Consider the following 23,004-nt stretch of genomic DNA (forward strand, 5'->3'; position numbering starts at 1 on the left):
GTGCATGTGTATTGTTTATCGGCACAAGGTTACAATGAAGAATAGGTACCCATTACCATGTATTAATTACTTATTCGACCAGCTTTAGGGTGCTAGAGTATTCTACGAGATTGATTTACAGTCAGGGTGTTTATCAGCTGAAGATTCGTGATTCAGATATCCCGAATACCACTTTTAGGACTCGGTATAGTCATTACGAGTTCATTGTGATGTCATTTGGGCTAAGCAATGCCCTACCAGTATTTATGCACCTGATGAATAGTGTATTCTAGCCATATCTTGACTCATTCATCATTGTGTTTATTGACGACATCTTGGTATATTCTCCCAGCTGGGAGGAGCATGCGTAGCATTTGAGGATCGTGCTACAAACCATGATAGAGAAGAAATTATATGCAAAATTCTCCATGTGTGAATTCTTGCCTGATTCGATAGAGTTTTGGGTCATATGGTGTCTAGTAAGGGGATCAAGGTAGATCCGAAGAAGATTGAGGTAGTTCAGAGTTGGCCCAGACTGTCTTCAGCTACTGCGATTTGGAGTTTCCTTGGTTTGGTAGTTTATTATCACCGTTTCATAGAGGGTTTCTCATCCATTGCTGCACATTTGACTAGATTTACCCAGAAAGGTGCTCCTTTTAGATGGTTTGAGGAGTTTGAGGCGAGTTTTCAAAAGCTCAAGACTACTTTGACTATAGCCCTAGTGTTTATGTTGCCTACGGGCTCGAGGTCTTACACTATCTATTGTGATGTATCATGTATTGGGCTTGGTGCGATGTTGATGCAAGACGGTAGGGTAATTGCCTTCGCGTCTCAGCAACTGAATATTCATGAGAATAACTATCTGGTGCATGACTTTGAATTGGCAGCTATTTTCATGCATTGAATATTTGAAGGCACCATTTGTACGGTGTTCCATGTAAGGTCTATACCGACCACCAGAGTCTCCAGCATCTATTCAAGTAGAAAGATCTCAATTTGTAGCAGCGGATATGGTTAAAGTTGTTAAAAGACTATGATATCACTATTCTGTATCATCTCGGAAAGGCCAATATGGTGGCCGATACCTTGAGTAGAATAGCGAAGAGTATGGACAGTTTGGCATATTTACCGATAGCAGAGAGGCCACTATCCATGGATGTTCAGACCTTGGCCAACCAACTCGTAAGATTGGATTTGGAGCCCAGCTGGGTTCTTGCTTGCATGGTTTCTCAATCTTCCTTATATGAGCACATCAGAGAGCGCCAATATGACGACCCTCATTTGCTTGTTCTTATGGACATGGTACAGCAAGGCGATGCCAATAAGGTTTCTTATGGAGATGATGGAGTCGGATGTAGGGCCAGATATGTGTGCCCAATGTATATGGTTTGAGTGAGTTGATTCTTGAGGAGGCCCACAGTTCGTTGTATTCCATTCATCTGAGTGATGCTAAGATGTATCAGGATTTGAGGCAGCACTATTGGTGGAGAAGAATGAAAAAAGATATAGTGGCATATATGGTTCAGTGCTTGTGCTATTAGGTGAAACATGAGCATCTGAGGTCGGTCGGTTTTCTTCAGAGACTTGAGATCCCTGAATGGAAATAGGAGCGTGTTACCATGGATTTCGTTGTTGGGCTCCCACAGACTTTGAAGAATTTGACCTAGTGTGGGTGATTGTGGATAGGCTGACCAATTTGGCACATTTCATCCCGTTGATGACTACCTATTCTTCACAATAGCTGGCTCAGATCTATATTGAGAGATTGTTAGTCTCAATGACATGCCGGTGTCCATTACCTTTGATCAAGACACACAGTTCACATCGCACTTTTGGAGAGCCGTGAAGTGTGAGTTAGGCACACAAGTTGAGTTAAGTACATCATTTCACCCCAGATGGATGGACAGTCCAAGCACACCATTCAGATTTTAGAAGATATTCTACGCACATGTGTTATGGATTTTGATGGTTCATGGGATAAGTTCCCACCACTTGCAGAGTTCGCCTTCAATAACATCTACTAATCGAGTATATAGATGGATCCTTATGAGGCCCTATATAGGAGATGGTGTCATTCTCTAGTCAGTTGGTTTGAGCCGGAGGAGGCTAGGTTGTTGGGCACTGATTTGGTTTGAGATGCCTTGGAGAAACTCAAGTTGATTCAAGATCGGCTTCATATAGCCTAGTCTAGAGAGAAGAGTTATGCTGATCGGAGGGCTCGTAATACAACATTTATGGTTGGAGAGAGGGATTTGCTCTGGGTTTCACCCATGAAGGGTGTGATGAGGTTCGGGAAGAAGGTCAAGTTGAGCCCTATGATTGGTCCTTTTGAGATCCTTAAGAGAGTTGGTGAGGTAGCCTACAAGCTTGCATTGCCACCCATCCTATCGGCGGTCCACCCGGTGTTTCATATTTCCATGCTCCAGAAATATTATGTTGATCCATCCCATGTATTAGATTTTAGCTCAGTCAAATTGGACAAGGATTTGACTTATGTTGAGGAGCCGGTGCCCATCTTGGACAGGAAGGTCAGAAAGTTGAGGTCAAAGAGTATTGTTGCGGTGAAGGTTTGATGGAGGGGTCATTAGGTCGAGGAGGCGACTTGGGAGATAGAGCACAACATGCAGAGTTATTATCCTCACCTTTTCGTTACTTCAGGTATCTCTATACACGTTCGAGGAGGAACATTTGTTTTAAGAGGATGAGAATTGAATGATCTGACTGGTCATTTTGCGTATTTATGCTCGTTTCCCCATTTGAAGCTTCACACATGTTATTTTGATTTTATGACTTACGAGGTTATTTGGTTTCTTTATGGAGAGTTTTTTGGGTTGAGTTAGACCCTTTGGTTCTTGACCTAGAAGCCTAAGTTAGAAATATTAACCAAATATCAGCCTGGCCTGATTTCTTCAAAAGGTTACCGTCTGTAGGGACTTCAATGGTAACTTGTTTCATCGTCCTATTTCCGCTAGAAGAGCCAATTTCAACACGATAGGTTGTAACAGTAGCAACGGTTGAATAAGTCAGAATAGCCACGGGCAGAGCAGTAGCGACAACAATAGGAACAGACAACTGAGGTTCCATCGGAGCAGACACTGGAAAGAGGCAAGAGGCGCTTCCTCCGAAATTAAGCCAAAGTTGTCATTATCAAATCCACTAGAGAAAAGGTGTTCAGTAGAATCATGGGGTGCTGCAGGCATTTCTACATCAGAACTTACTAAAGTAGCGCTCTCAGGCTCAAACATAGAAACAGGATGAGGAAGAGGAGTAGTTTCGTCATCAAAAATGACCCGTCTTCTGGCTCGTGGCTTACGAATCAATGAGCCTTCTTCCCTCTCCTCTTCATCTTCGGAATCATGTGGTCTGTTAGCTTTTTTTTGACAAGGAACTCAAAATTATTTCCTGATCTCTTTCTAAGAAAGCCTAGAGGCAACAATTGACTCAGTACTCATATCCCGAATGGGAAACCCTAATAAAAAGAAGGGTTAATAAGTTTTAAGGCAAGAACAAAAAAAAAGGAGAAACTGGAAGAGTAAGTTACCGTAAGTCTTAACCTAAAGACTTCCAACCAAATCTATTTGAAAGATTCCAAGACCTTACTTCCATAGGAGCAATTGTTAACAATTTTTCTACCCAACCACAGAAATCAGAAATTTCCTCAACAGTTCCTATGGTTGCTGAAAGAGAAAAGTAAAATAGTTAAGAGAAATACAGGCTCTACAAAAAAAGTAAAAAATTAGAAGAAAAACTCATGTGCAAAGTAACACTTCTGAGGGAAGGGCATATTCTCTTCACCTACTAACCCACTTGTGGGAGCATTGACGAACCGGGCATACTAGCCACGATCTTTATCATCCTCAGGGCTGATTAAAACTCTATTAATTCTCGTCACGAGAGTAAAAATCCCATGACGAAATAATTTGGGAGAGTAGAGATGGACTAGATGATTAAAGGTAAAGGGTAATTGAGCCAGGTTAGCCAAATACCTAAGGCATGCCACAACCCTCAATACAATAGGGCCAATCTTCCCTAAATACATGTTAAAGAAATGGCAAAATTCAATAATGATTGGGTCAATAGGAGGCCTAAAACCCAATGTGAATGGATATGTATACACAAAATAAAAGCCAGCTTTAAAAGAAGTGATCCTTTGGTTTTCATTGGGCACCAGAATTGGAAAATCAAATTTCCAATGACAATCTCTACGTACAACGAAAATCAAACCCTCAGTAATTTGGGAGGGGTAAACATCAGCCCGATCATGAGAAGTCATAGAAGTAACTTGATTTCTAATCGATTCTCTATAGAATAGAAGGATAGTTCAACAGGGATGATCTCATCAACTGAAGGTTCACGTATTGATTCACCAGCGTCCCTATTTTTAGCGGAAGATCAATGTGAAAAAGAAGCACTAGTTCTAGAAGATGATGGAGGAGTAGAACTAGGTTGAGAAGCAGAACCCCGTACAGATACTGCTCCTAAACTACGTAACCTACCACCTCTCCTACTTCTGGTAGGAGCAAGAGGAAGTTTATCTACAATAAAAACTGTCACTTCGTGATTGGAGCAGCCGCAAAAAAAACCCTGAAACCCGCTGCAGAGTTGCAGAGCCAATCGATGATTGCCACGTGTTACATGCATTAAATGAAAGTGACATATGATGCATCAATTTAGAAGAAGGTATAATGATACATGGGAAACAACGGCAAAAATTCCCGCCATAAAAGAGATCCACTTCCCAAATATTCAATTGCTGAATAATTGGCAAGCGGGGGGACTACCTGCATTGGGGAAAATAAATATTATACGTGAAATTAATTATGCAGTTGACATGGCAAGATACGTGGATCATTAGAGAAGTGACAGCTGGAAAAGAGTACTTAAAGAGATGCGGGTCTTAATAGGTATGAGCAAAACGTATAAAAGACAAGAAGAAACAGTTGCTTGGGTCTATTGATAATTTGAAGAGACATCGGCGGAATGAATCAAGACAGCAAAAAGTACAGATTCGTTAATCTTCAATTAATGAGCATGAATAATTAGAAACGTTATAAAATCTTCATGAAACAATTACGATTGTCAATTATAACGTTTCATTAATATCATTAAATGCTCATAATGGCTCAATTACTAGAAGGAAGAGATGTTGTACTTAGAAATAGCTATAAAAAGAAGAAAAATTACATTTGTGTGGATACGTTCTGATTATTACTGGAATATACTTATTTACTTTGCTTTATATTGATTGCTTTGCTATTTTTTATTCTAATTTTCCTTTCTCATTACAAAAATATTCCGTTATTTGATTATCAATAACCCGAGTACTTTTAAAAATAAAAATCGAAATTCCTATTTTCTGGTTAAACAATACCTAGCAGGTGGAACATCATATACTATAAATTTTCATGCAATTACTCATCTATTGAACCTCATAAATATAAATATCCCCATACAACAGCCTCCACGAGTCCGAAGCACCTGTCCTCCAATGGAGGACTCATCCAAGCAACCCCTTCTTCCGCCTAGACACCCTCAAATCACCGACCAAGCTAGTGACAATTATCTTATCAGATTATCACATACTTCTTTTGCTCCTTCCTTTGTTGCTGATTCCGATGATATTCCCCCTATTACTGGAATCCAAGATTTCTTCAGAGAGTTTTCTGTTGAATCTAAGAAATTATGGTACCTTGCGGGTCCAGCAATATTTACTTCCCTTTGTCAATACTCTCTTGGTGCTGTCACTCAAACTTTTGCTGGACATGTCGGGACTCTTGAGCTTGCTGCCGTTTCTGTTGAAAACTCGGTCATCGCCGGTTTCTCTTTTGGTGTCATGGTAAAAAAAAAAAGTTTATTCTAGGGACTCTCTGCTCTTTTTTTTTTCATATGGTTTACAAACAGGGCAACAATGACTATGAGACCTCGTGTACTGCAATTTTTTTATATCTCTGAGTTATTACCTAAGGGCAGAGCTTGACTATAAGCGTCCATGTCAATTGAGGGAATGAGTTGTTAGCTATTAGATGTAATTCTTATCTCATGAGCTAATTTTCATATGAGTTGGGCATGATAACCTTTTTCTTCACGTGGTATCAGTAACCCATTCGCATTCTTAGTTCACTCAATATTGAGTTGTGTTATACTCCACGCTCCAGATGTTCAGTCCTAAGCATGCAAGTGTTAAGTGTTTGACATGGTTGAGGGAACGAGAAATTATATTATTATATGATTTTGGGCTAATTCTTACTCCATGGATTAACTTTTAGGATTGAGTTAGACTCAATATTTATTTTCTTCACAATTATAGAGCTAAAAATTGCACGTACTAGAGCTTAACCACATTTATTTTGAATTTAATGGCACCAATATTTTCCATCAGAACCCCCAACCGGAAAGGAATATACAACCATGTTCTTGATTTAATTATAAATATTTTGATCATAATTTGTTTGAATTTTGAATTGATGGCCATTGTTTTTTTGTTTGGACAGTTGGGAATGGGAAGTGCGTTAGAAACATTATGTGGACAAGCATTTGGAGCAGGACAAATTGACCTGCTAGGAGTATACATGCAAAGGTCATGGGTTATTCTCAATACAACAGCAGTAATTCTAATGTTATTTTACATTTTCGCGGCGCCATTTCTGAGATTAATTGGACAAACAGAGGACATATCACGGGAAGCAGGGAAAATGGCGTTATATATGATTCCTCAACTTTATGCATATGCCATGAATTTTCCAATCGCCAAGTTCTTGCAGGTATAGGTGGACTAAGGATTCAATTTGATGGTTTAATATTTAAGTTCTTATTATTGAACTTATTATACTTCTGAAATTACGAGTTCAAAATTTAATATTTGGTAGAATTTTAGTGATTTTTCATACATATATTTATGTCTGTGCTCCGAAAATCTACTATACAGTCACAAAGCAAAATTATGGTCATGGCATGGATTGCAGCAATAGCTTTGGTATTGCATAGTTTTTTCAGCTGGTTATTTATGCTAAAGCTCGGGTGGGGGCTCGTCGGCGCTGCGGTGGTGCTGAACTCATCGTGGTGGTTCATAGTGGTGGCGCAGCTGCTATATATATTTAATGGGACTTGTGGACAAGCTTGGTCAGGTTTCTCATGGAAGGCTTTCCATAATCTATGGGGCTTTGTTAGATTATCTCTTGCGTCAGCTGTCATGTTATGGTGGGTAATCCACCTTCCATTTTCTTTGTTTTTATTGCGAACAACTTTTAGTGATGCCTAATTTTCGGTTTTATTATATTTGGAAAAGGATTTTCTTTTATTCATCCACCCAGTAAAATCAATTTTATTTAATTTTAACATGTTTCAATAATTATGGCAAGTTACCTTTAGTAACTTTAAGATGTCCTCATGGTAATAGCATTTACGGATGCCATTTAAGGTCACCATCAACACGTTACAAAATATACTAAGAGCTGATCATATACGAAACATACAGTAGTTACCTATTAAGCTTTTGGTCTAAGTTTTCAGCTAATTAAGGAATCTTAATTTAATGGAAAGATAGTTTTACGTTTTAAATTAGTGGTCCTCTTGTTTCTGATCACTATGTTTTTCTTGATCTGATTTTTGGCTCTAATTAATAAATATTCAGCCTGGAAGTTTGGTACTTTATGGCGTTGGTCCTCTTCGCTGGTTATTTAAAGAACGCAGAAGTCGCTGTTGATGCCTTGTCCATTTGGTAAGTGTCGAATTGCTCTCTTGATGATTATTGTCTGGCCATATTTCGAACACATTAAACTCTTTATAATTTGCCATAGTTATTTAATTTGTGTCATATATTTTCCTTTTCTATTGTTTATATTATTCTACTTTGGTGGCTGTGTTTGTATATTAGACGATAAAAACTTATAAATGGGGCGGCTTGACAAGAATACTTTGAGTCAACGGTCCGTCACTTGTCCTTTCCTTTGGAGTTGGTGGAAAGTAATTAGAGACAAAAATCTTGTAAAGGTCATACACTACTAGTGGGAGTAATTTTAATCTTTGCCAAAATAATACTGTTTTAACAAAGAAATAATAATTTATGTCATTTTCAACATAGTCCGTTGTTTTGCTAATGTTTAGATGTAAAAACAAACTCTAACACGGCAAAGAGAAGAAGTGGAATCCACCATTGCCAATTTTATCTTGTAAGAGCCACTTGGATGAAGTTAAAATGCCAATATATATTCAGAGATTATTGCTCCATTGCTTGCATTATTACAAGTATATATTATTATACTCCTAGAACGATAATTGGACAAACTTAAATCAACTAGGAGTGTAAGAAAAAACTATCATTATAGTTTGGAAAGGGCCTCCCTTCGAGAACACCATAGTGAAATAATGGAAGAGAAAGCTAACTTTAGGCGTGTTTCATTAGATGATATCAATGATTTATTTTCAATTCAAGAATAAACTATTGACATTTTAATATCTTTGTAATCTGGGATTAGTACGTCTCTAGGAACAAAAATTATTACTTAGTCAATTTCATTATGTTTCACTCTCTTACTTTTGTCTCCCTCTTACTTCGTTCCACTCTCCTACTTTTTGGTACACTATATTTTTCTCGTTTAAGTTTTAAAAAATATCTGGAACATTATTTCTCTTTATAGCAACTTATATCTCAAATTGTTTTTATTTTCAAATACCCGCCATTATTAGTTCTAATAAGTACTCTCTTCGTCCTAATTTATGTGGCGATGTCTGATTTTAAGAGTCAGACGATTTTTATTTATTGCAATTTTTTTCATATGCCTTTTGAATGTTTAGAATTATTTGTTATTTTGATTTATAATACTTTTTATGTAGTTTGTGAAAATATAAATTTTATTTTTGAAAAAAGTTAGTAAAAATTATATATATAAATTAATGGTCAAAATCAAGAAGTTTAACGTTTGAAATTTGAATATTGCTAGTGTGCTACGTAGATTGGGAGGGAAAGAGATGCAACTTTTTGACTTTTCTTTCTCACTTCTTCAATTTGGAAAGAGTTTTGTTTGTGGGCAGGGCGTCCCAACCCCAAAGCTCTTAAAATCCTTGCTCTTTTGGAGCCCCAAAAATTACTCATGTAATATTATTTAATGTCTATTCAAGTAATCACTATTGATTATCATTGAAGACAGATAAATCTTTTCAAACATTTGATGTTAACTTGTCTCTTTTCATTATAATCACATAATGTCGGTAGACTTCATACATATAAATAAGAAAAACTATATATGGATTTTATATCCAAGTTTACGGTCTCTAGTTAAAATTTCACTTTATCTCAACTATTCTATTAAGCTGCCCCTTCTATGGGGGCGGGGTTCTACTTTCAATTGCAAATTGAACTATCGTGTACTAGCTTCTATTTCATCTTTGTCTAAAGAATTAAGAGTTGTCAAAAACTGTAGTATGAACATATTGGGCTGGGCGGTGATGGCAGCTATTGGATGCAATGCAGCTATAAGGTTTGACATAAATCCAAAATGACTATATTAGTAGTAAGACAAGAGTAGTTCTCTTGTACATTCTTACATGAAAAATAATACTCAAAATTTTCAGCGTGAGAGTGTCAAATGAACTCGGGGCAGCTCATCCAAGAACGGCTAAATTTTCAGTGGTAGTGGTGGTAGTATCCTCATTCTTGATTGGCCTTCTTCTATCGGTGTTTTTACTTGTCTTTCGAAGGCAATATCCTACCTTATTCGCGGAGAGTGAATCAGTCAAGCATCTTGTCTATGAGCTAACACCATTACTAGCATTCTGCATAGTGGTTAACAATATTCAACCTTCTCTATCTGGTGTGGCAATTGGAGCAGGATGGCAAGCTTTGGTTGCTTATGTCAATATTGCTTGTTACTATTTGTTTGGTATTCCACTGGGTTTATTATTAGGGTATAAGCTCAATATGGGTGTCCAAGTAAGTGTAACATGTCATTTTGTAAACCTACTTAATTATTTTTTCTTGTTTTAAATGGTCCTTTCATTTGACATATTATCTTCATTTTTGTTCATGATGTCAGGGTATTTGGTATGGAATGGTTAGCGGAACTGTGATTCAAACTTTCGCCTTGTTTTGGATAGTTTACAAAACCAACTGGAACAAAGAGGTAACTTGAAAAATACTAATCCCTTCTGCGTTGCTGAATAAATCAAACAATCTTGACACATCACATAAAGGTAGTTACATATGATATCCGTAATAAATTGAATTATAACCTAAAGAATAAGGTAAATTTTTCTTTTTCATCATTAAGGTACTAAAATAGGGTAAATAAAATACACTGGCTGAAAATTTTTTATGCATCCATTCTTCCATTGTGATTCAATTGTATCGATTCCCTCCGCCATGCCCAAACCCAAAAACAAATTGTCCCAGTTTGATTCACAAAAAAGATTTAGAGAAGACTGGGAAATGTGTCCCAATTTCCTTCTCCAAATCCTTTTAATTTCAATGTGTAGTTGTCTAAAAATATTAAAATATATTTCCATACTATTGAGAAACAAACATATGTACATTAAATTTCACTTGTTGCTATTTGTACGATCACCAACCATCATCGCGTTGCACCCAAACCCACCAATTATCACCATTGTTATGCTGCAACAACTTTATGACGATACATTTATAGCATGGTCTTTATAAAAGAGAAATTTTCATAAAACACTATCTTTTAGTGGTAATTAGTTATCTATAAATATCATTTGCTATATTACGGATTGTAGATACGTTTTCTGTTGTTATAAGATGTATTAGATGTATTTAAGCTATTGTATTAATGAATACAGTAGCAAAAATAGGCGTGAATCAGGGAAGTCCAGCTAATCAGTTGTTGTTGTAGGCATATAAATTTTAAATCCATAAAAGAATTTGGATTATATTTTAAATTCAAGATACATTGGTCCAAATAAATATATGGGCTAATATAATTGAATTAATTATATAAGTCCAATATATATGGATTAAATAAATAAGTCTTAATCCATTGGGCTAGCCCATTTAATTGGGCTAAAGTGATGAGCCCACTTCATTAAGCCTAAGATGTCATCTTCCTGGGGGGCCAGTTTGGTGCCACGTGTCAAATGACGTGGCGCGCCAAGTCAAACAAAAGAGCCAAGAGGATCATGTCATGTGTCAAAATGACAAGGCATGCCAAGTCACACTAAAAGGCCAATGAAATCGTGCCACGTGTGCAAGTGACATGTTCTGGCCAATCAAATGCAGTCATGTCACACTTCAATTTGATTGGTTGGAAAGAGTTTGTTCTTATCACAACTCTTCCCCTTCCACAACTATAAATAGGGGTCTTTATAACTCAGAAAAGACACCAGAAGTTATAACAAAAAGCAAGAAAGAGCTCGTGGATCAAACGCTGCAAATTCCTCCACAAGTTTCAGGCTTCAAGTTCAAGTTCAAGAACGAAGAACAAATCAAGGTCAAGTTCAAGCGATCAAGCTCAAGCTCAAGAACAAGATCATCGTTCGAGGCAACAAATACATATTCAAGATCAAGCTCAAAGGCCCTTGAATTTATTTACTATTGAAAAGTAGAATCAAAGGATTCATAGAGATTGTAATACTCAAATATTCGAAATAAAATACTACGATTGTTGCGATATTTTTCGGGCTTGATTTTATTTTCTCGAACCAAATTTATTGTCTACAAATTCTGGCACGCCCAGTAGGACAATCTCTACTTCTCATCTCAACTTTTCAATCACCAAAGTTCAAGAACATTGAAATGGCCTCGAAGAAAATCAACTCCAGATCAACATCCACCAGGCTGCTAACTCCAGGTTATATGCTGATGTGGAAGGCATCCTCGATGTCACCTTTGGAAGCTTCGGACCAGTTACGAGGAGTAAAGCAAGTTCTTTAGGACAATAAGCACCCCAAGTGTCGTCCGCATCAACCCCTATTTTCTGATATTCATCCTCAAAAGGAGCAAGATCTTCCACAAATGCATCTGAAGGAGGAAGCGATATTGCTGAAAAGATCAAGAAAACTCTTCCTCTGCTTGACCTCTCCGACTCCAAGCACTCTGCTGTGAAAGAAGATGATGATGCTTCAAGAGATGGATCCTCCCCACTTACACCACATAGTGTGAGCCAATCAAGGATCAATCTGTGTGAAAATCCATGCTACTCTCCGTCATCCACGACAATCATGCAAGCCATGGTGACAAACACTTCATCTATGGAGGAGCAGTTGGCAAACTTGACGGAAGCAATCGCTGGCTTGACCAAATGCATGCAAAATCAAGAGGCTAGAATTGACAAGCTAACAGACAGGGTGAGAATCTTGATGGAAGAAGAATCTACCCTTGCACCCGGCAAGCTCCCAGAAGTTCTAGAGAGTGACTCTCCCCTAAGATAAGCAGCATCCACTAAGGCTATCCCTGTCTCATCTGAAGGGATGATTCCAATCGATCAACTGAAGGTGTTCATCGAAGGAACCATTAAGAACAAATATGAAGTTGCTGCCAAATCCTCCCTTACATATGCAAAGTCGTATACTGCAAGGGTCGATATGTTGAAGATGGCCTGCTGGCTATTAACCTCCAAAGTTTCAACAGTTTGATGGTAAAGGTAACCCAAAGCAACATATTGTGCACTTCGTGGAGACGTGCAACAATACTGGGACTTATGGAGATTACCTCATCAAGCAGTTTGTCCACTCGCTAAAAGGAAATGCTTTTGACTGGTACACGGACCTCGAGGCTGGATCTATCGACAACTGGGATCAACTAGAGCAAGAGTTCCTCAATCTCTTTTATAGCGCAAGACGCACGATGAGTATGATAGAGCTTACAAATACTCGTCAACGAAAGGGGGAACCAGTTATCAACTTTATGAATCGTTGGAGGAATGCAAGCCTCAACTGCAAAGACAGGCTTAGTGAAGCTTCAGGCATAGAGATGTGCATCCAAGGCATGCATTGGGGATTGCGTTACATCTTGCAAGGTATCAAGCCTAGCACATTTGAAGAACTTGCAACTCGTGCCCATGACATGGAATTGAGCATGGCCTCCGCTGGAAATGAAAGGCTACCCATCTATGAACCTCGCAAAGTGAATGACAAGCAAGAATTCAGGAAGTGGGGCAAGTTCGTACCCAAGTCTAAAAGCAAAGAAGCTATGAATGTCAATACGTCACCTATGAAGTTCACGACGAAGGTGAGCAAGAAATAGGGTATGAAATCCACTTCTTTTCAAGACAAGCCAAGTGGAAAGTTGACTCTAAAAGAAATGTAGGAAAAAGAGTACCCATTCCTGGATTCTGATGTGCCAGCCATTTTCGAAGAATCCCTCGAGTTAAATCTCATTGAGCTTCCAGAGATGAAGTGACCAAATGAAGCTGGGAAAACAAATGACCCGAACTACTGCAAATATCACCGACTTGTAAGCCACCCTCTGGAGAAGTGCTTTGTCTTCAAGGATAAAGTTATGGATTTGGCTCGCGAAAAGAAGATCGTGCTTGAAGATGAGAAAGCAAGCGCAAACCAAGTCTCTATCACCTTTGGCTCATTCAGTCCGGATGACTTATGTGGTTTTAAAGAAAGTAAAGATGAAGAATTACTAGAGAGAGACAAAGATGAAGTCAATCAACCTAATGACGATGAAGGTTGGACATTGGTGACTCGTCGTAGGCACCATAAAAGGAGCCCACGAAAAGAATCAATAGAACAACCAACAAGGAAGATAATGTAAAAAGACCAACGAAAAAGAATCCAATTAGGCATTTGAAGAAAGCAAAAGTAGAGATGCACCATTCTCAAAAGCCACGAAATCCAGTGACCTTGGAGGAGTTTTTACCAAGTTGGTTCCGCATGAAGATTTCCCATGAGGGCATTGATGCCTCTTGTTGCCATGCTGACAAAGGGGAAGAAAAGAGTGATGACCTACCGTTGGCACCATCTTCGGATAAGCCCATCGAGTCCACTCCTCAAGAAGTTAATGCTTGTGAGGAAAAGGTCACATTCACAAATGACGATCTTTTGCTAGGTGACACTCCTCATAACTGCCCATTGTACATGGTTGGCTATTTGCGCGATGAAAGGGTAAATCGAATTTTGGTTGATGGAGGATCCTCAGTGAACATTTTGCTAATCCACGCTATGAAAGAACTTGGTATTCCCATGAACGAACTCTCAGAAAGTCGTGTGATGATCCAAGGATTCAACCAAGGGGGAAAAGAGCCATAGGCGTGATCAGGATGGGAATCACTATTGAAGATATGTAATCAAGTGCATGGCTGCATGTGATCAACGCGAAGACTTCATACAATGTTTTGCTTGGGAGGCCTTGGATACATGAGAATAAAGTAGTTCCATCTACCTACCATCAATGTTTAAAATATACGAGGGTAAAGTTGAGAAGACGATAGTTGTTGATGATGAGCCATTCACCGAGGCTGAGTCACACTTTGCCGATGCAAAGTTCTACTTGAAGAACCGCATTGTGAAGGAGCTGAAAGTTGATGATGGTACAAAAAGCAAGAATGATGAACCCATAACTAAAAGAGCTGATGTGACTATTGGTAAAGCCAAAACTGTTACTAAGGAGGTACCCGCCAATGTGAATAAATCTCATAAAGGGGGTATTGCGTCTTATGGAAAGAAAGTAAGTCCCGCGCTCCAATATGTCCCTAAAAGGAAGAAAGACGAGGGCGAATCACAAAATCTCCAAACCAAGACGCTAAGGGAGTTAACTCTTCCGGTAAAACGAATTGAGGAAGTAAAGTTGTCCTCAAAGCCGCTTGCAGGGTTTGTAGCCCAAAATCGTTTGCAGAATGTGGCAGTCCCTACAAAGCGAACAGATGAAGGTTTCGATCCTAACGCTTACAAGCTATTTGCAAAAGTTGGATACAATCTCAATGAGCCGTCAAAGTTAGGGAAGTTCCCATCAGAAGTTGCAACGAGGAAACCACGTGAAGGTCTGGGATACAAGCAACTGTCACCAGTGCGCATCTCAATAAGAAGGGCGAGTAGCAATTATATATCAGTGTAGAAGACGAATCTGCTGCTTCTAACAGGCATTCTGCCTTTGATCGAGTTGGAAAATCAACTATGAGAACTTCTGTATTTGAGAGATTGGGTCCATTAAAGAAGGGGAATAAGTTCCAGAGAAATCATCGAAATACAAGAACACCCGCTTCACCCAAAATTCAGGAGATCTCTAAGGATTTCCAAAGTTTGGTTCCTTCCAGAATGAGGCAACAAACAAAACTGGTGGTTTCATGTGAAGAAGTACTGAAGGTAAAGCCATACACTGTGCTCTACACTAAGGAACGTGACGAAGATGAAGAAAGTGTAGGTTCTTCGTAAGGCGAGAATGGTGTTTCATCTTCGATGGGAGATAATGCGGAATTGGAGGATGTTTCTCCATGTTATCACATATCCTTCAATGATGGGGACCCTCAAGAAGATAAAGATGTGAAAGATGCTCCACCTGAACTTGAAGAAGGAGTGAAGGCGACAGTTGATGCCTTAAAAGAAGTTAACCTTGGCACCGATGAGGAACCAAGACCCACCTACCTAAGTGTTTTACTAGAAGCTAATGAAGAGAGCACTTATATTGAGTTACTCAAAGAATTCAGGGATGTCTTTGCTTGGAGTTACAAAGAGATGTCTGGCTTGGACCCGAAAGTAGCAGTCCATCACCTTGCAGTCAAAAATGGTGCTCGCCCTGTTAAATAAGCTCAAAGGCGTTTTAGGCCGGACTTGGTTCCCCTAATTGAAACTGAAGTTAACAAACTCATTGAAGCTGGATTTATTCGGGAAGTTAAATACCCAACATGGGTTTCAAGTATTGTCCCTGCAAGGAAGAAGAATGGCCAGATTTGAGTATGCGTTGACTTCAGGGACCTTAATAATGCATGTCCCAAAGATGAATTCCCGCTTCCTATTCCAGAGCTGATGATCGATGCTACTACTGGTTACGAGGCAATGTCTTTCATTGACGGTTCGTCGGGCTATAACCAAATTCGCATGGCACCAAAAGATGAAGAGCTTACTGCGTTTTGCACCCCCAAGGGTATTTATTGCTACAAGGTAATGCCTTTTAGCTTGAAGAATGTTGGTGCTACTTACCAAAGGGCTATGTAGAATATTTTCGACGATCTTCTCCACAAGAATGTCGAATGCTATGTTGACGACTTGGTGGTGAAATCAAGAGAGAAGGGCGACCACATGAAAGACTTGAGGATGGTATTTGAATTGCTCCGGAGGTACCAACTTAGGATGAATCCGTTGAAATGTGCCTTTGGATTTACTTCTGGAAAGTTCCTTGGTTTCATTGTCCGACATCGAGGGATCGAAATTGATCAAGCCAAAGTTGATGCCATTTTGAAAATGCCCGAGCCTCGAGATATCCATGAATTGAAAAGTCTGCAAGGAAAGCTAGCATACCTTAGACGATTCATATCAAACTTGTCTGGGAGGTGCCAACCATTTAGTCACCTCATGAAGAAAGGTGTTCCTTTCAAGTGGGATCAAGCTTGTAGCAATGCCTTCGAAAGCATCAAAACCTACTTGATGAAGCCTCCAGTTGTAGCAGCTCTTATACCAGGAAAGCCATTGATACTATATATTGCAGCGCAGGAAAGGTCTATTGGAGCACTGTTGGCCCAAGAAAATAGTGAGGGGAAAGAAAACTCTCTTTACTACTTGAGCAGGATGATGACACCTAACGAGTTGAACTATTCGCCAATTGAAAAGTTATGTTTGGAGCTAGTTTCTCAATTCAAAAGTTGAAGCACTACTTTCAAGCTCATGTTTTCCGTCTTGTTTCTAAAGCAAATCCCATCAAGTTCGTGATGTCAAAACCTATTCTTAGTGATCGACTAGCGAGATTGTACCTCCAATTTCAACAATTCGAGATTTTGTACATCCCTCAAAAGGCTATAAAAGGACAAGCATTGGCAGACTTCTTGGCAGATCATCTGATACCTGATGACTGGGAGCTAACTGATAAATTACCTGATGAGGACGCAATTGTCATTGAAGTTCAACCTCCATGGAAGATGTACTTTGATGGTGCTGCGCATCGTGGGGGAGCCGGGGCTGGCATAGTATTTGTCACTCCTCAAGGTGAAGTCTTACCCTACTCCTTCACCTTGACACAACTCTATTCCAACAATGTTGCTGAATATCAAGCATTAATACTTGGGCTTGAAATGGTCGTTGATATGAAACAATTGCAATTTCAAGTCTTTGGTGACTCCCAGTTAGTGATCAATAAGCTTTTGGGTAGTTACGAGGTCAAGAAGCCTGAACTACGCCCACATTATGATTACGCAAAAAAATTGATGGGGTGGCTCAGCGATGTGACTATTCAGTATATACCATAGGAAAGAAAATAAGAAGGCTGGTGCTTTAGCTGCTCTAGCTTCATCATTAGCCCTGCCTGACCAAGCGCAAGTTACCGTCTGCCAAAGATGGGTAGTACCGCCGCCAAATGAGGTCGAAGGTGAAGATAACGAACTCAAGCATCTTGTTGCGGTTTCTGAAGTTGAGAAAGAAGAATGGCGACAACCCATTATCGACTACTTATGCTGTGGGATACTTCCAGAAAATCCGAGGAGAAGGACTGAAATCCGTCGTCGTGCACCTCGCTTCCTTTACTATAAGTATACTCTATACAGAAGGTCGTTTGAGGGAGTACTCTTGCGATGCCTAGAAGAAGAAGAAGCTCTCCAAGCTTTGCAAGAGGCACATTTTGGGGTATGTGGGTCACACCAGTCCGGACCAAAGCTCCACTTCCATATAAAAAGGATGGAATATTATTGGCCAACGATGGTAAAAGATTGCTTGGACTAAGCTCGAAGATGCAAGGCTTGTCAATTCCATGCGAATTTTATTCATCAACCTCCTGAAGTGTTGCACCCGACTATTGCATCCTGGCCATTTGACGCTTGGGGATTGGATGTTGTTGGACCACTACCAAAGTCCTCTGGTGGGCACCTATACATCTTGGCTGCAACTGACTACTTCTCAAAATGGGCTGAAGCTATTGCTCTTAAGGAAGTAAAAAAGAAAAATGTTGCAAGTTTCATCCGAGTAAACATTATTTATCGCTTTGGCATTCCTCGTTACATAATAACGGATAATGGAAAGCCATTCGGTAATAGGTTGATGAACAAGATTTGTGATCTCTTTGGCTTCAAGCAACGTAACTCTTCGATGTACAATGCTGCCGCCAATGGTCTAGTTGAGGCATTCAACAAGACTCTATGCAACTTGTTAAAGAAAGTTGTCTCCAAATCCAAATGAGATTGGAATGACCGTATGGAAGAAGCTCTATGGGCATATAGAACGACTCATCGCACGCCAACACATGAGACTCCTTATTCACTCGTTTATGGAGTCAAAGCCGTCTTGCCACTTGAGCGTCAAATACCTTCGTTACGACTGGCTATTCAAGAAGGGATCACTGATGAAGAAAATGCTCGACTTCGATTAGCAGAGTTGGAAGCTCTTGATGAAAAGAGATTGGAAGAACAAATCAAGGTCAAGTTCAAGCAATCAAGCTCAAGCTCAAGAACAAGATCATCGTTCGAGGCAACAAATACATATTCTAGATCAAACTCAAAGGCCCTTGAATTTATTTACTATTGAAAAGTGGAATCAGTGGATTCGTAGAGATTGTAACACTCAAATATTCGAAATAAAATACTACGATTGTTGCGATATTTTTCAGGCTTGATTTTATTTTCTCGAACCAAATTTATTGTCTACATTTGTATTCGTATGTATTCATGGCGTGAAACATGGGATTACTGCTGGACAAATTATTGTATTCAACTATATTCACGGCGTGAAACAGGGGATTACACTGTTTTTAAATGGAAAGTGAATCAATTAACATAATAGAATCCTAATATAACTCAACAAACTCAATTATAACACACAAATTTTGTATTTTCTTGTATAAAAAAGATTCTCAACCAAAAGATACCCCAAAAACATAGCAATCTTCAGAGAAATTATATAATACATCTGAATACATAAATTATATTAATTAAAAAAATATATGAATACATTCATGGCATATAGCGAGACAGTGAATACAATGAAATACATAGAATACAGCGGGATACATTGAAATACAATAAAAAAATACAGTGAATACAATGAAATACATGGAGTACAACGATATAAACTGAATTACAATGGAAAAAAAGACAATGAATACAGTGAAATACATGAAAATACAGCATGATACGTTGAAAATACATTGAAATATATTAACAGAAAATCAAGTTGCTCAGCCCCAAACTCCGCCGTCTTTATTCAAGAACAAATCCTAATTTCCGGCGAATCCGCCGTCGAGCAAAACCCCGAATCTCACCAAAAAGTCCCTTCGTATTCAATCAAGTGCCTTCGTATTTTACGAAACCCAATTGTGAGCCCTTCGTAACAGAAAATCAATAAGAAAAAGCCCTTCGTAACAACCCCACCAAAAATTTTCTTGAATGAAGTGCCCTCCATCTGTGCCTTTCGCAGGAGAAATTTTCACAAAACCCAATAAGGGAGCCCTTCGTAACAGAAAATCAAGTTATTGAAATTCAAGTTGCTTCTGACGGAGCCCTCGGGTGTGTTTTCAGAGAATGTGGGAAGAGAATTGCATGTATCAAAAAGAGAGAGAAAGAAATAGTGTAACTGAATAGCGTATTTAGTGGCTTAGGAGTATAACCAAAATAAGATATCTTGCTATAAACATTAAAAGGTATCTATAGAATATAATTTTCTTAAATGGTATTTATTTAAAATAAATAAGGTGTTAACTTTTGCTATAAGAGGTAAAAATTCCTTTATAAAATAACATTTAGGCGCCATATACAAAATGGTCATATTTACTGGGCTCATTACCATCACATTTCCATGTAAAAATAGCACGGGCTAGCCAGTTTTCGGACTGATCATTCAAAAATAGCCAGCGTTTGCAAAGTCATTGAAAAATAGCCACTATTTTGCTGCAACAGAGACCGGATCAGCATAATATACTAGAGATCGGTACACCTGTGTATGAACTTCCAGCATATTACGCTAGAACTCCAACACGTGGAAAGTTTCAGCATAATATACTGGAGATTGGAGCACCTGTGTATGATATGCTGACCGGTATATTATACTGGAATTCCAGTATATTATGCTGGAGTTTAATATACTTATGCTGGAACTCTATTATAATATGCTGGAGTTCCAACCAGTATACTTATGCTGGAGTATTTTCCTGATTTTGAACAGTGTTTTTGTTCAGATTTATCTTTACATGAAAAGTGACTAAATTTCGATTACTTTTGAAACTGTCGCTATTTTTGAATGACCACTTGTAAATCTGACTATTTCTGAATTTATCCCCATTTCTATCAACTACTTGGGCCTAATTCCCAAGTACATATTTGGGCTTCAATGTCTATCCAAGTTTTGTAACACAGTTTGTTTTGGATTTCCTTTTTGTAAATTGCAGGCTTCTATTGCAGCAAAGAGGATAAAAATGTGGGGAGGGGAATCAAATGGAAAAGCCGATGATGCAGAGAAATGAACTGTGGTTTGGAGTCATTGCATTAAGCTCATCAAATGTATATGAAGAAATTTTGAAAATTTAAGTTGCTTATTGTTCAATGTAACAGCTAAGTAGTATTAGTGTTAATCATTGTAAGGAACTTTGCCAAAATTATTCTCAACTTGAAAGTGGAAAAGACCCTTGATAAGTTAGCTTTTAGCTAATTTTTCTAGTGTTTGAATACAGCTTTATGCCCCATTTGTCGGGATTAATTGATTAATTATGCTTTGAATGATCAGTTTCGGGATATGAAGTAATGGAAGAGCCTAGAGGAAATAAAAGCATCAAAAACATGCACGAGAATTGTGAATTGAAGCTTAAAAGTGTTAAAAGAATGAAGGAAGAAAAGGTGAAGATGTGCGTATACGCTCCCTTCTTGCGTAGCTACACTGCTAATGACTTGGAAGATGAAATTTTGGAGAGCTTATGAAATTAGCTACGCTGCTTTGCGTAGCTACGCTCACTACCTACGCCAACTGAACACCTGAAGCCATGCTAGAGAAAGCTGTTATGCGTAGCTATGCACTACTTTTTGCGTACGTAGCTACGCAGGCATCCGAGGGTCCATAATATGTATAATTTCAGTAGATAATTTCAGCTGAAGGAGAATGTGTAGGTTAAGCAATTGGACCAAACTTCAAAAGTAAGTCAGGGCCTTCAATTCAGTTTAGATTAGATTCATCTGACACGGAGCCCAACTCATTAAGCCTAATGCCGTGCTCAACAATTATGGGCCTCTAAATTCTTTAGCCCATTACATTTGCTCAATTTAAGATCATAAGAGGTTGTTGGAGTCGAATTTCACCTGCCCTTGTTAAGCCTTAAATCATTTAGTCTCACATGTCTTAAATTAACGGAGGTTTTGTTCTTCCCCACTTCTGTAAAATACTGTAAATTGAAACATGCCTCCATTTTTGGTAAGGATTCAACTCACTTCCTCAAATTCGATTCCCATAACAATCAGAAACATAGCAAACACACTCATATCGTAGAGATGTTTTAGGCGCGCACTTATTTTACTATTGTGACAGTGTATACGCTCGCGTGACATAATCATAATTTCCAAAAACTAAATCAAAGTATATGTTCGCGCAACTTTGGCCAAAACAATCTTGATAATTAATAAAGTGTTATTAATTGTGTACACGTAGACATGACATGATTTTTAGCACACTAAACAAAACGAATTTACACATATGTGATCCGTTTCAAAGATAAATCCATAACGCCATAATTAAAAGTAGTAAAAGGTAAAACACACATATATTCTAAAAATACGTAATTAAACAATTAATTAAGCCAGGTATGATTAAAACGATCGTGTTAAAACTACGGAACTCGAGAGCGCCTCACACCTTCTCCTGAGTTAACAGAATTCCTTACCCGGTCTTCTGTGTTTGCGGACCATAAAAATAGAGTAAATTCCTTGATTTGGAATTTTAAAGTAAACCTGTGACTTGGGACACCACAATAATTATCCCAAGTGACGACTCTAATTAAATAAAATTTCATTTCGAATAATGTCATTTTAATTGGAAAAATTTCATATTCTTCCAAGAAAGGAAGTGTGACATTCTGTCACATATATAACGAGCAAAATGAGTTACAGAGGCATTCAACAAGTAATTACCGCTGAATAAATACTTCAAATGGGAGCTAGAATTCAGTGAAAGTAGAAACGACCCAGTCTAACAAATTGAGAGATTAGAGTAAAGTTGCAAAAGAAAATAGATATTTGCTCTTAGGAGTTCATACATTTTTCTGCTTTTCAGACATTCTGTTAGCCTCCATGGACAATTCTTGGGTTGAACCTTCCGACATGATAAATCATCATTGCCATCTGATCAAAATACACAGTATTAGAATAGCCCAAAATAAGATTAAATTAGAATAGCTACTGATGAGAAATGCCAAATTATAAGCTAAGCAAGAATCGGGCAATCAGATTCAGTTGATTCATAGCACTAACTATTCAACTATTACTGACAGCCACCTGTATGAAAAATGGAAAAATAGTAGCTGTTGATCACCATAAATGCATCATAAAAAATACATTACAAAAAGACGGGTAAATTGTGAAGGTTAAAATTGCAGTTTGCGGAGGTTAGGAACCTCCGTTATTTGCTGTCACGACGGTTGAGCAAGCCCCCGCAGTATGCATCGCCACTATTAATTTGCGGCAGACAAATGCGGGGGTTTTTAACCTCCGCAAATTTCAATTTTAACATCCGCAATTTCATGCGCGAAAATAGATTTTTATTTTTAAATTTTTTTTTTTTTTTTTGAGTGTAGGGGTTGTAAACCCCCGCAATCAGTAATTTCTTTTTGGGGGATTTTATCCCCATCTATTTTTAAATATATTATAGAATTAATTTTTTATCATTAATTTGCCATACTTTTCCCCTAATATCAATTAAAATATTTATACTTAAACCAAAATATTAAAATTA

General features: G+C 38.3%; 1 protein-coding gene across 1 annotated transcript; it reads left to right on the top strand.

Annotated features, from left to right (window-relative positions):
• Nucleotides 1-5,406: 5,406 nt before the first annotated feature.
• LOC104217324 (protein DETOXIFICATION 29-like) lies at nucleotides 5,407-20,718 on the top strand. The gene is made up of 8 exons (XM_070159999.1): nucleotides 5,407-5,815; nucleotides 6,471-6,740; nucleotides 6,905-7,176; nucleotides 7,610-7,696; nucleotides 9,399-9,455; nucleotides 9,550-9,907; nucleotides 10,011-10,097; nucleotides 20,459-20,718. Exons 1-8 carry the CDS (start codon nucleotides 5,468-5,470, stop codon nucleotides 20,531-20,533), a joined length of 1,554 nt encoding a protein of 517 aa, XP_070016100.1. The 5' UTR covers nucleotides 5,407-5,467; the 3' UTR covers nucleotides 20,534-20,718.
• Nucleotides 20,719-23,004: the final 2,286 nt, after the last annotated feature.

This window comes from Nicotiana sylvestris, chromosome 10 (genome assembly GCF_000393655.2).
Source record: "Nicotiana sylvestris chromosome 10, ASM39365v2, whole genome shotgun sequence".
In the NCBI taxonomy this organism is placed as follows: Eukaryota; Viridiplantae; Streptophyta; class Magnoliopsida; order Solanales; family Solanaceae; genus Nicotiana; species Nicotiana sylvestris.